At 40.5% G+C, this 12,390-nt stretch overlaps 1 protein-coding gene across 1 annotated transcript; it reads left to right on the top strand.

The window, feature by feature from the left end:
- Positions 1-2,728: 2,728 nt before the first annotated feature.
- Positions 2,729-12,390, top strand: rbm39b (RNA binding motif protein 39b). The gene is made up of 16 exons (XM_017721938.2): positions 2,729-3,082; positions 4,476-4,533; positions 6,116-6,165; positions 6,268-6,453; positions 7,371-7,430; positions 7,560-7,613; positions 8,039-8,156; positions 8,239-8,391; positions 8,486-8,620; positions 8,759-8,824; positions 8,930-9,134; positions 9,267-9,347; positions 11,048-11,156; positions 11,259-11,364; positions 11,505-11,583; positions 11,704-12,390. Exons 2-16 carry the CDS (start codon positions 4,483-4,485, stop codon positions 11,802-11,804), a joined length of 1,554 nt encoding a protein of 517 aa, XP_017577427.1. The 5' UTR covers positions 2,729-3,082; positions 4,476-4,482; the 3' UTR covers positions 11,805-12,390.

Genomic DNA, 12,390 nt, shown 5'->3' with positions numbered 1-12,390 from the left:
GTAAGCAGCTATAACACAAATAAACAGGGCAACAGTGTCCTGTTGCTTGCCTAATAGTGAGCCCACATTCATCTGGACTGCTGGACCTTAACCCTGTATTAATTAATTCTTCAGCCTTGTATTATATAAAGCCAACTGGCATTTGGAAGATGCAAAGCCACACAAAATGAAAGAAAAATCCCTGGGAAAATATAATAGTATCTATATGTTCATGGTACTCAACCCCTGGGGTGCTAGTCTTCAGTACTCCTACTACAAACGTAGCCACATGTAGACTGCATGATGAAATGTATTTGCTTGGAACGTAAAGAAAATCACAAGCTATCATCAGACAGAGTTTATTGGATAAACTGATCATTATCTGACTAAGGCCTAATATCCCTTAATAACATTGTTTTCTAATTCTGCTCCTGGGGACCCACTACCATGCATAATTACAACTATTGCGTGCCTCAGCATACCTGATCCAGCTCATGAAAGGCTTGATAATCAGCTGATGAACTGGAGGATGTGCGTTGAGGCAGGAAACAGCTGAAACTGTGCCAGCCAATAGATTCTGAGGGTAGGGATTAGGAAATGTTGTCTAATAAAAGGAAAAGTAAACTCTACCTTTTTGACCAGGCTTTACTCTTAATGTTGGAATATTGCTCATTCATGAGGTCAGGTACTCATGCTGGATGATCAATACTAGATCTCAAATTCACTCATCGCAAATGTACTTGATGGAGCTCATTCTGTTGGCAATGCTTTTCTATTGAGATACAAGCTGTGTGCTTGTGTGTGCACCTTTAAGGGACAGGGTTTAATGTGTTTTAGATTTAGATTATGTAGTATTCTGTAGCATGGAATAAGACCTCTTAGCCTACAGGGTTCAACAGAATTCAGAATTCTATATGATTTCATGTTTTCATTCATAACCATAATGCATTACAAAAATACATCATACAACCATTGGAAATCCCTGCGGTGTCAACCAACGTTGAGTGCCTTATCACTTTTTCATAGTCTTATTTATACATTGAACAAAATAGTAAAGAAAATGATTGATTATGAAATTGATTATTCAGCACTAAATGGACATAAGAGAAATGGTGCCAAACCAAGATAAGCCAAACCGTCTAGAACGGGTGTCAAACTCAACCAGTGAAAGGGCCATTATTAAAAAATCTCATCAAATCTCTGGGCCAGAGAAAAAAAAGGTTGTATTTCATTTTAAATAATGTTGTGCTATAACCCAACCTGGCCGTTGTTTTTTTCAAAATATGTAAAAACTTCAACAGCACAACATGGACACAAAATATGCCAAATGTAAATGTCCCCAGGAGCTCGGTCTTTTAAAGCTACCTATTTGCTTGGACTAGACACCTGGCATCCTTTCTTTGCTGCAAGTGCATTAAGACTTGGGCTCAATTTCTGAGAGGCTAAGCTAACGTTAAGTGATTATGTTGGTTACACTGCAGCTGAGATGCATTTGGTGATATGACTGGTGTGTAATTGCGTAACATTGTGTAGAATTGAGATGTAACCACTGTCCCATAGATTGCTGTTGGGGTGGGGAGTCAGAGTGCACATTACGTTGCAATGCATGCTGAAAACTTTAGTGCAGCACACTATGAAACTTCTTCTTCTTTCAGCTGCTCCCTTTAGGGGTCGCCACAGTGGATCATCTGCCTCCATCTTGCCCTATCCACAGCCTCCTCTACTTTCACACCAAAATGAAACTAGCTAACAGAAAAACAATAGGATTGTGTCATGGGCCTGATCTGGCCCGCAGGCCTTGTGTTTGACGCCTGGCATCTAGATAGACAGGTGCTAACTTTAGCTGTTAGATAAGACGTTTGGCTTCCTAGCAGGAAACTCTCACTTCAAATATTAGTTCAGGGCTGCTTTAGGAGATGAATAAGCCTCTTTAGCTATAACAGCTATAACAATGGTGGATGAATTCACCTATTAATGGCTTTGTACTTAAATTATAGGACTCAACCACTGTGAACCCAAATCTCCACAAAAAAGGGTCAGCTCCTTTTAAGGAGAATTGCACCAACTCTTAAAATTTCTAAATAATTTAGTCCTTGAGATGTAAACCAAGTCACTCAGAGTGGCTCGACGTAAAGCAGTTCGTTGTAGAGGAACTTACTGATATATACGAGGCGTTGCCATGTCTACAGCACAAATATAGCCACTTTATTTACTAACCCCGCGTCTTCTGACTTTTTATATGTCATGTTGAAGATGGTAACGAAGGTGGTAAATCTGAAAAGATAAGTTTTCTAAGGGGTTATCATTAGCCAGCTAGCTTAGCTTAGCTTAGCTTAGCTGGCTGTTCGTGAATAGCGCTCGTTTGCGGCAACAATTCGGTTTTTGTTTGCCTGGCCTCAGCCATGAATGGGTTCAAATAAATGGGTTAAAATACATTTTTGTCATAAGCTTTTCACAAAACTATCATAAATTCATATTGGCCATATCAGCTTTCTGACAGGGAGCTTTCATAGGCATTCAACTCTCCAGACGTCTGGTTCCTATCGGCACCGCTGTGACCACTTCTGACTCGGCAAGTTTCTCAGTGACAGGGCATGTCAACCAAACCCCGCTGAGAGGGTTAATCGTGCGGAATTTTGAAACGTCGGTGGCGTTTCCCTTTAACCACGCTTGCGTCCCTCCTGCCCTCGGTTTACACCTCTGACCGACCGGGGCGATCCTTGCAGTTTGGATCGGGAAACCCCGCATAAACACAGCCATTTTGTGCGATATCCAGGAAGTTGTCGTTGAACGCATAGAAACGAGTGTAGCCAGCTAGCTGGGTTAAGTAGCTAACTGCTTTGCAGCTTGAGAGGGATGCGTTAATCCCGAGTTCTGTTTAGCCTCATCGCTTATAACGGGGGTACAATAACCAAAGGAAAGGCCGTTACCGCTTCAGGCTAGCTGGTGGACTGAAAAGAGCCTAAGCGAGTTGGATATCATTAGCCAGCTAGCTTAGCTTAGCTGGCTGTTTGTGAATAGCGCTCGTTTGCAGCAGCGTAGCCGATTTCGCGGCGACGTCCTACGGAAATACACGCAGGAGTGTAGGCCTTTTAGCAAACTGGTTGGTATTTGTTCTCCTAAACTGTTCTTAATGGGGCTCGTTATGTAGCTTTACCCCCTTTTGAAATGTGTTCGCAGCTTTGCTGTCAACGGGAGAAGTAAAGTCAGTCGAGGACAGCTAACTGAGCTTTTCCCATGCCAGAGGCCTTAGCCTCTAGCTGCCGTTAAGTCTGTGCTGAAAAAGTGAAGATGCGTGTCTTATTTTGTTCGCTGTTAACATTAACCTACCAGTGGCACCGGTAAGCTGTAGCTATCGTGGATTTGTTGTAGACACTTTGAAGGTGTGAGAACCTTGCAGACATGTATCCCTGTATCTGTAGCCTTTGTACGAGGCAGTACCATGTACGTTACCTTTGTTTGCTTGATAGCATAACACGTGAAGCAATAACGTTACCCACAGTGAACTGACGGAACGGAGCCTTAGCCCCGCACTTACACATTCAAGGTGAACGATAAGCCAAAAACACAGTACTACGATACTTCAGGTTTCTCGACACACGGTGTGTCATTTTGTTCTGCCACCTGATCATTTGAAATAGGCAAAAATGAACCAGTGGTGCCACATTTTAAAAATGGCTTTTAACTCAACATTTCTCATACTGCACTTCACTAAATCAAATAAACGGGACTAATTCTGTTCTCTTTGTAATGAAGCATGTAGGTTAACTAACTGACTAGTGGTATGGGAGCCCCGCTGATATCGTATGATCAGAAAAGCCTATTGATAATGATAAATATATACTGATGCCCAGTCCTGGTATGCACCCACCCCTACTGCAGTACAGGAATATACAACAAAGTTCAAAGCATCATGTCTTTGAATAAGAATGAGCCAACTGTCTGTGGTAAACATGCCTACTTGCATCCTACAGTGGTGCTGATGTCTCTAGAGTGAGGTTATCTGATTTAAAGACTAGAACCCCACCCCCTTGATGATTTATCTTGAACATGGGAGAAACATTTGGAAAAACTACAACTGCATTGAGGAGGTCTTTTGGGATGTGTTGTTCTGAAATGTTTTTGCTAGCCAGTGAATGCAGAAGGATGCTAAATATCTAACATTTCTATCAGAAACCTGAATATCTTATTGCAGCTGTATAACTAGTAACTCTTCCGATGACGAGCTAGAACTAAAGGTAGCTGGGTAGAAACCTTAACTCAATTGGACTTTTCTTGCCCTGCTTGTCTCTGGCATCAGTTTTGTGCTGACTAAAGATAGAATAACTTTTACTAACCTAAGTTACAAAACATTGATAATTCATGAAAACAATCTAAAATGCTTAATTCTCTTAAAGTGATAAGGCTGAGAAAGGTCTCGTTTTAGGTTGCACATTTAATATGAAGAATGTCTAGTTTCAGAATCCAAAATGATTGTATTCTGATTCAACCTACAGGTAACAAATGGCTGACGACTTTGATATTGAGGCCATGCTCGAAGCTCCCTACAAGAAGGTGGGTGACTGAACTGGCGTGTTTCAATTCACATTAGTCAGCACTAATGCTCTTTTGCACATTGATTGAGTAGCTGTTACAATATGGCAACTCGGAAGTCCTTTATTTGATAGCATATGCCTCACTGACAAGACTTTTCTATCTGAGTGGTAGAGAGATTGATGTTGTTTGTGTGTTGTTTCAGCAATTAATCTGAATTACAAATAAATGCCCATCTATCTCTTTTTATAGACTTGCCTAATGATATCTCACCTCTACTTCCCTGAATACACCTTTGATTCCAGTGTGAACTGTGAAAAAAAGTAAGGTGGTCATTGCGGAATGTATTGATGTACTGTGATCCCTTAGGTCAAATATCAAAAGACCCTCATCTTAGAACATCCAGTCACCTCTTTGGTGTCAAGGTTGAATGGCAGTGGATGAAATAAGGATATAACCTGACATGAATCAGAGACAGTATTCACATTTTAGCGCTGCTTTACCAAAGCCATTATCCATTGTAATAGTTTTTGTTGCAGTTATGATAGCTGGCAGGTCATTACAACTACATCTTGCACAAAGAAATGTTGTATTTGGGTCAAAAGTCATAAAGTACAACATTTTTAAGAGCAGTAGTATGTTATATGACATTACTCTCTTCACATGCAGCTTTTAAGTGATTTAACTGAAAATTCCAGAGTATGAATACTGTCTTACAAGTCAGTCTCTTGTGATGATCTCCAGATCAAATAAGCCAGCATCTTGATGTTTGCATGCCCTGAACATTAGTCTTGCATCAATCAAATTCATGTTTCTTCCTAGTACAAATTACCCTATGCACATAGGAATCTCCATTATACTGATACATTATGTTACATCACCAGGTCGATTAGTTCCATTACTATGAGCAGGCTACTTTTATTGTTTTCTTTTTTAACAGATGCAGAATACATTTAACTCAGATAGTGATTCTGTACAGTGAGCACAATTTAAGAAATCTTTTCATGAGGAAGTCAGTGGTATCTTTTTGTGGATTACTTTGCTGCCGTGTCTCTTGGGAGCCGTTATGACTAAGCCGTGTAAATCCCTGTCTGCTTCAGGACGAGATGTGAGACAGAGATGGCATCGCACTCTCACAGTCCAACTGCACAAATGGGTGAAGATCTCATGGAATGACAGCCTCAACTCTGGAAAACCCTTTAGCGACCCTGTCCTTAGCAGCAAGCTTTAGGCTTAAAATAGCAGGGTACAGCTTCTATCAGACTCTGGACCAGGGGGTCCTACCAATCCAAGGCTTTTTTGTAACTTGCCACTCAATGGGGTCAAAACTTGATGGGGTCTTTTCCTTATGTTTCTTTAAGTTTGACTTGATATGTGACAGAGCACACTGTAGTTAAGCAAAGGGTAATCACCTTCTGAAGTTGAGGGGGGAAATTGGACCCTGCTGGTAGAAGCCTGTCTGTAACAGACAACCATTGATTTGAATTCTGTTTTTCTAAATGAAAATATTCTGTATTTTCTCTTGTCCCATTCCCCCATTCCTTTGACGACTTGCTATGTATCCTCTCCGTCCTCACGATGTTCTTCTATCAACCCTGCTTAGGGTGACAGCAAGTCCTCTAGTGCCAATGGCCATGATGAAAGCAGCAAGAAGTGAGTAGCCATTGTTTTACTTGCAAGTACATTAACACATCAGTGCATAGATGTAAGATTGGTGGTCCACATGTTTTTGTTTTGTTTTTTTTCTCCACCCAGGAAAAGACGCAGCCGGAGTCGAAGCACAAGCGCAGATCACCACAGAAGTAGAAGCAAGGATCGTAAGAAAAGCAGGGACCGTCGTAAGAGCCGCAGCCGCGAGAAAAAACGTTCTCGCAGTAAAGAACGCCGCCGCTCCCGTAGTCATGAGCGTTATGGGCGCTATCGCGGTCGCAAGAGCCCCTAGTGAGTATAACTCTTCTCAGTGTTTCTATGCATCACATTTGCCACTGTGCAACAGCCAGACATAAATATCTGGAGCATTAGCTGGTGGTGGAATGAGTTCTGTTTTCCTTTTTCAAAGGCTTTGCATGTTTTGCTATCTTTAGATTTAAATGCAGACCAAACAGGCTATTGAGTGGTAACAGGACTATAACTATGACTTAGTGAGTTACTGTTCCACAGCTTTATGCTTTCTCCTTACCCTTTTTGTATTTTACTTCAAAATAGACATACCTTATCATTTAGTATGGACATTAATAATATAAGTTGAAATATATTTTAAAAAATGATTTATGACTCCTGCATTTGTAGAAACAGATGTGAAACAGTGCCAAGGTTAGTAATAAAAACGTGCTCACATCATTAATAGAGCAGGTGTGATCTTGGTGAGCTGCTCTATAAATTGTAGCTTTTGAAAATGTCTCAAATCAAGTGTTTAACAGTGTGAGTTTAAAAAGACTGTTTAATAACAGTCGTGTATCATGTTTATTGTTATCATGATAAATTATGTCACATTGTCATCACATTTTTGCCATATCACTCATATGCCATACTACCATGTCTTTCATGTGTAGTTGTTCATAGCATGGTAAGATATGATATAAGGAATAGTTAAGCATGTTTTGTGGGTGAAATGTTAAAAGCAACTTTAGACCTGTAACCTGCTCCATCCTGGTTCTAAGAGGGCCTTTTCCCATTTTGAGTCTTGTTCAATGCTCAATGATGACAACCCAGAATATTCTCCAACCAGCTCAGCTTGATTGTCAGTCTCTCAGCTAAGCTGAAAGAGACAAACCCTCATGCACCAGTATGCAGTAGCCCTTACTGTTGTTTGCTGGCTGGTCTGCAATGCTCAGAAAAGGCCTTGTTTTATGTCATAGTTTGGGGCCGAAATTTAACGGTGGTCCTGGAGGGAAGATTGGCCCACCCACCAAACAAAGGTTTTTATGATCTAATCTCCTTAAGTGTTTCCTGCTGCCTGTTGAATGTGTGTGATGTGAAATAGTCTAGCATACACATCTGTCCTCAAACAAAGATCCTAACCCATTTTTTGTCTGTTTTTGTTGTAGTCGCAAACGCTCTCGAAGCAGAAGCCCCTTTAAGAAAGACAAGAGCCCAGTCAGGTGAAATGACATATCTTCTGTGGTACCTTGAATAAATTTCTGCTTTATGCTATTGATTCGCATAAGGGGTTGTGTTTATTGGATAATTTAATAGATATATTGTGCAAAACTATAGTTTCTTTGTAATATTACACACAGGATTATGCACTTTTGGATTCATAATATAAAAATACTGGCATACATTTATTAGGCATCTCAGAGTAAGAGCACTGATCTAAAATCAGGTCTCATCATGTCATTGAATTTTCAGTACTGCATCAGTATTTCTCCAGGAAGACTGATAAATACAGACCACTGTTCCTAAATGCTGATTGGCATAGATCCATCTGCCATGGTTGCACTGAAGATTTGAACTTGTTCTAATTTTCTTGTACCCAGTTACATCTCCATGCAGAAACTGATTCTCTATCTGTTTTCTCACACAGGCAGCCAATCGATAATATCAGTGCAGAGGAGAGAGATGCTCGTACAGTATTTTGCATGCAGTTGGCTGCCAGAATTAGACCCCGAGACCTGGAGGAATTTTTCTCTGCTGTGGGGAAGGTATGTCTTTCTAATGAATTTACTTATTTGTATTTTCATTTGTGTGGGTGTGGTGTTGACATGTCTTGTTTTTCTCTTTAAGGTGCATGATGTGAGAATAATTTCAGACAGGTACTCTCGCAGGTCTAAGGGTATTGCCTATGTTGAGTTTGTGGAGTCAAGTTCTGTGCCGCTCGCTATTGGGCTCACAGGACAGAGAGTGCTGGGAGTGCCCATCATCGTTCAGATCTCACAGGTCTGAAAGAATTCCATGTAGAAGCAGTATAGGACCCTTCACTCAAATTTGGCTCCTCATATATGAAATCTAACAATCTTTTTTTGTGCTTTAGGCTGAGAAGAACAGGGCAGCAGCCGCCATGAACTTGCAAAAAGGTGGTGCAGGGCCGATGCGCCTCTATGTGGGCTCTCTGCATTTTAACATCACTGAGGACATGCTCCGAGGCATCTTCGAGCCTTTTGGCAGGGTGAGATGATCACTGTTTTTTTGCCATGCTGTTGCACAAACATATCACATTTTACTGCCACTTTAAAGGAGAAATCTTATTAATACCAAGTATTTGGGAGATGTCACTCAAGGTCAGGTCTGCTTGTTCCCTGATTAGATTGAAAGCATCCAGTTGATGATGGACAGCGAGACAGGCAGGTCAAAAGGTTATGGCTTCATATCTGTAAGTATAACATTTATTGGTCTTGTTTAGAAGCTTATATGAGTTGAGCTAAGATGAGCCAGGTTTTGTGTAGATGTCTACTATCTGTGTTGATTGTGTTTTTAGTTTGCAGATGCAGAATGTGCCAAGAAGGCCCTGGAACAGCTGAATGGCTTTGAGCTGGCTGGCCGCCCAATGAAAGTGGGGCATGTGACGGAGCGCTCAGATGCCTCATCTGCCAGTTCCTTCCTGGACAACGATGAGCTGGAGAGAACGGGTATCGACCTGGGCACCACAGGCCGCCTGCAGCTCATGGCCCGACTTGCAGAGGGTAGGGATTAGTGTAGTTTACAAGTCTAAGGTTAAGCTTTATGTATCTGCTTGTATAGTGATGTACTACTTATCTTGCTTGAAAAGCTTAGTTTACATACTAAATTATGCCCCCCTATCACCATCTTTTTAGGTACTGGGCTACAGATTCCTGCTGCTGCAAAACAGGCCCTGCAGATGAGTGGATCTCTTCCATTTGCTAACCTGCCTGGGGGTGAGGATTTTTCATTCTTTTGTTAATGAGCACATCATCACAATTAGCTTTACACTTCAGTGTCCAGAATGAATTTGAGCCAGTATGCAGTAATTTGTTTTCCATTGTGTTTTTTCTGTGTCTATTGTGTGTCAGTAAAAGAAAAATATGCAAATTGCAGATTTTAAAGACCCTGTCCCTCCCTCATTATTTGCCATTGTTCTCAAATGCTAAGCTTGAGTATTGTACCAGTAGTCATGTTTTCATGAATGAGACGCATGTTCCGTTCAGATTACATGAAAATAACAGGATAACTTGCAGGATGTGATTTTCACATATAGAGCTGTAAATACTCACGCTGAGACATACACTGTACTAAATATAGAGGGTGAGTCAAAAGTCACAGGACACCATTTTATCTTATTTTAATTTTTTATTCGGTGGTGTTTGTTGCGGATTTTCTCAGCATACACAGTTTGTTTGAGATAAAAGTTGATAGTAAAATAAAAAATAAAATTAGATAAAAAGGTGTCCTGTGACTTTTGACTCACCTTGTATATAAACATATATACTATTTATACTGTACTAAAGTTATTATATGTTACTATAGGAACACTTCAGCATTTGGCCTCGCAACCTACTGGGTATTTTAGTCTGATTAGTAGTTGTATAGGTAGGTGTACCAAATCAACATACAATTCTGTGGTACAAAAAGGTCTGTCTACAGCTTACAAACCCTGCACCCTCAGTTCAAAAGTCTTGCTGTTGTGTAATGTTTTACCTTTCTACAGCAAAACACGATAGCCTTAAAGTTTGAGAGAACTGAGAATTCTCCAGCTAGGCTAAAATATGATGGCTGAAATTAAAAAAGCTGTTTCTGCTTCATCAGTGTTATCTTGACAAGCCAACATGCGTCCACATCATTCACTAAGCAGAAAATAACATGATCTTCTGTAGAAGATGATGACTGCGACTCCTCTAATGTTAAACTGTTAGCTTTAGCCAAACAGTTCATCTACTGATTTAAAACACAGTGGCTGAAAGCTTTTCCTTTGCTTTTGAATGATAGTGTTTTTTTTAATAATAATAATAATTAGAAATGTACTGCATTTAGTAGAATTAAGTGGGAAAACTCTGGTCTGTTGTTTAGATGGATGGCTGAACATGTTACAGCAGTTCTCAAATTGAGAAATGATTTCTGTGGCTACCATTCAAAATGTAAACAGTATATGAAGAATTTAAATTTTTTTTATAGATTAATGGCTTTATCTCCAGGCTAGCTAAATAAGTTTTTGGCTGCACGTTGTGACAGTGTCATCTTTTCATTACACTAATTCCAGCACAGTTTGGTGACTTCACTGCTTAAACACGCTTGCTAAGCCTGGTGACTAACTAAGTACAGTGACCTATAATTTTTATGCAAACCTGTGAAATAATGTATTATGCAAATGGAGTGTAGTCATAAAACATAAACCTTATGCAATAGCACTTCGTAAGGTATAGATATTGCATCATCTCGATCCAGTCAGGTCCTTGTCAGGACATTCCTGTTGTAAATACATCCTCCAATAAAACTCAGGTTGTTCTCAGGTCACATTTGCTTCACAGCCTTAATCCAAGTACTGAAATTAAACGCTTCAGCATGTTCACTTAACTGTTAGATGATGTATGTTAGAAGGTCCACTGTGATTTTTAAAGTATTTGTCTTTGTGTTGCCACAGCGAACCCTGCTCTGATCCCCAGCACTGGAATGAACCAGGCTATGAACCTCCCCACTCAGCCACTGGCCACTCACTGCCTGCAGCTTTCCAACATGTTCAACCCGCAGTCGTGAGTCTCTCCAACACTGTCTGTTTGCGTGTCAAGGATTTTAATTTAATTTAATGGTAAATTATGTTGTGGACCTGAACTATTATTTTTGGTTTGCTTTAGAGAAAACGAGCCTGGCTGGGACACAGAAATTAAGGATGATGTCATTGAAGAGTGCAATAAACACGGAGGCATTGTTCACATATATGTAGACAAGAATTCTCCTCAAGTAAGTACTGCAGTATCAACCTAGTAACTTTCAGGCTTGAGCAGTTCCCCTTCATGGCCTAACTCTCATAGCTGGTCAGGTCTTGTCCATGCCTTTGTAGTTTCTCTCAGTTTTATAACTGACCTTTTGCCCTTTCACAGGGTAATGTGTATGTGAAGTGTCCCACCATTCCTGCCGCCATGGCTGCTGTCAGTGCCCTACACGGACGCTGGTTTGCAGGTAAGAAATGCCCTGCTCTTCTCAGAAAGAGATGACCTCACAGATCTCTTGGATGTGTGAGTAATCAAAGTACATGTATGTCCTATTGAAATATGATTTGTGTTGTTCCTTTCATTACAGGCAAAATGATCACAGCTGCCTATGTGCCCCTCCCCACTTATCACAAACTGTTCCCAGACGCAGTGACAGCTATACAGTTGTTGATGCCTACGCGTCGGTGATCCGTCATCCTGCTGTACCAGTCTTTCTGTCTCTCTACATATCCTTGAGATGTAAATATGTCACTCTGTGTGGTTTTGCTCAGCACCAGCTATTTTTCTAACCTATGTTGTAGACCATTGCTGTCTGTCCCTGGAGGGCCTGAGCACATTCTGGATCTCAGATACAGTTACTTGAGAATTTTAGGTAAGGGTGTAAATAAGGCTTAGCTGGGTTAGCTTGGTAAATAGTCACGGAAAAGTCACACAGGCCCCATATTGACTGAAGAAAATGAAAAACTTCTTATCCTCTTTTAAAGTGCACATGCCTAGTGATGTAACATACAACTGAGCTTGCTTTCTCGAACAACGTTTTTCTTTCTGTCTTTGTCCTGTACATTAGGCATGTCGTTGTGGGCTCCAAACCTATTGGTATTTTGGAAGGTTGGAATTAAACAAATTACAAAATTGACAAGTGCCCCATCACAATGAGCTGCCCTAGATATATGCAAAAGTCTGAAACCACTTTATATTTATAGCTTTTGTAATCAATGTTCTGATTTTTTTTGTAAAGAAAATGTAATTAAATTTGCTTTGAAAATAAGTGAAA

This window comes from Pygocentrus nattereri, chromosome 29 (genome assembly GCF_015220715.1).
Source record: "Pygocentrus nattereri isolate fPygNat1 chromosome 29, fPygNat1.pri, whole genome shotgun sequence".
Lineage (NCBI taxonomy): Eukaryota > Metazoa > Chordata > Actinopteri > Characiformes > Serrasalmidae > Pygocentrus > Pygocentrus nattereri.
This window is presented reverse-complemented; position numbering and strand designations above follow the sequence as displayed.

Coding starts and splice junctions, on each gene's coding strand:
- rbm39b (XM_017721938.2), top strand. CDS start 4,483: ATGGCTGACGACTTTGATATTGAGGCCATGCTCGAAGCTCCCTACAAG. Junction 7,431..7,559: donor GGCCCACCCACCAAACAAAG/GTTTTTATGATC, acceptor TTTTTGTTGTAG/TCGCAAACGCTCTCGAAGCA. Junction 8,621..8,758: donor TCTTCGAGCCTTTTGGCAGG/GTGAGATGATCA, acceptor TTCCCTGATTAG/ATTGAAAGCATCCAGTTGAT.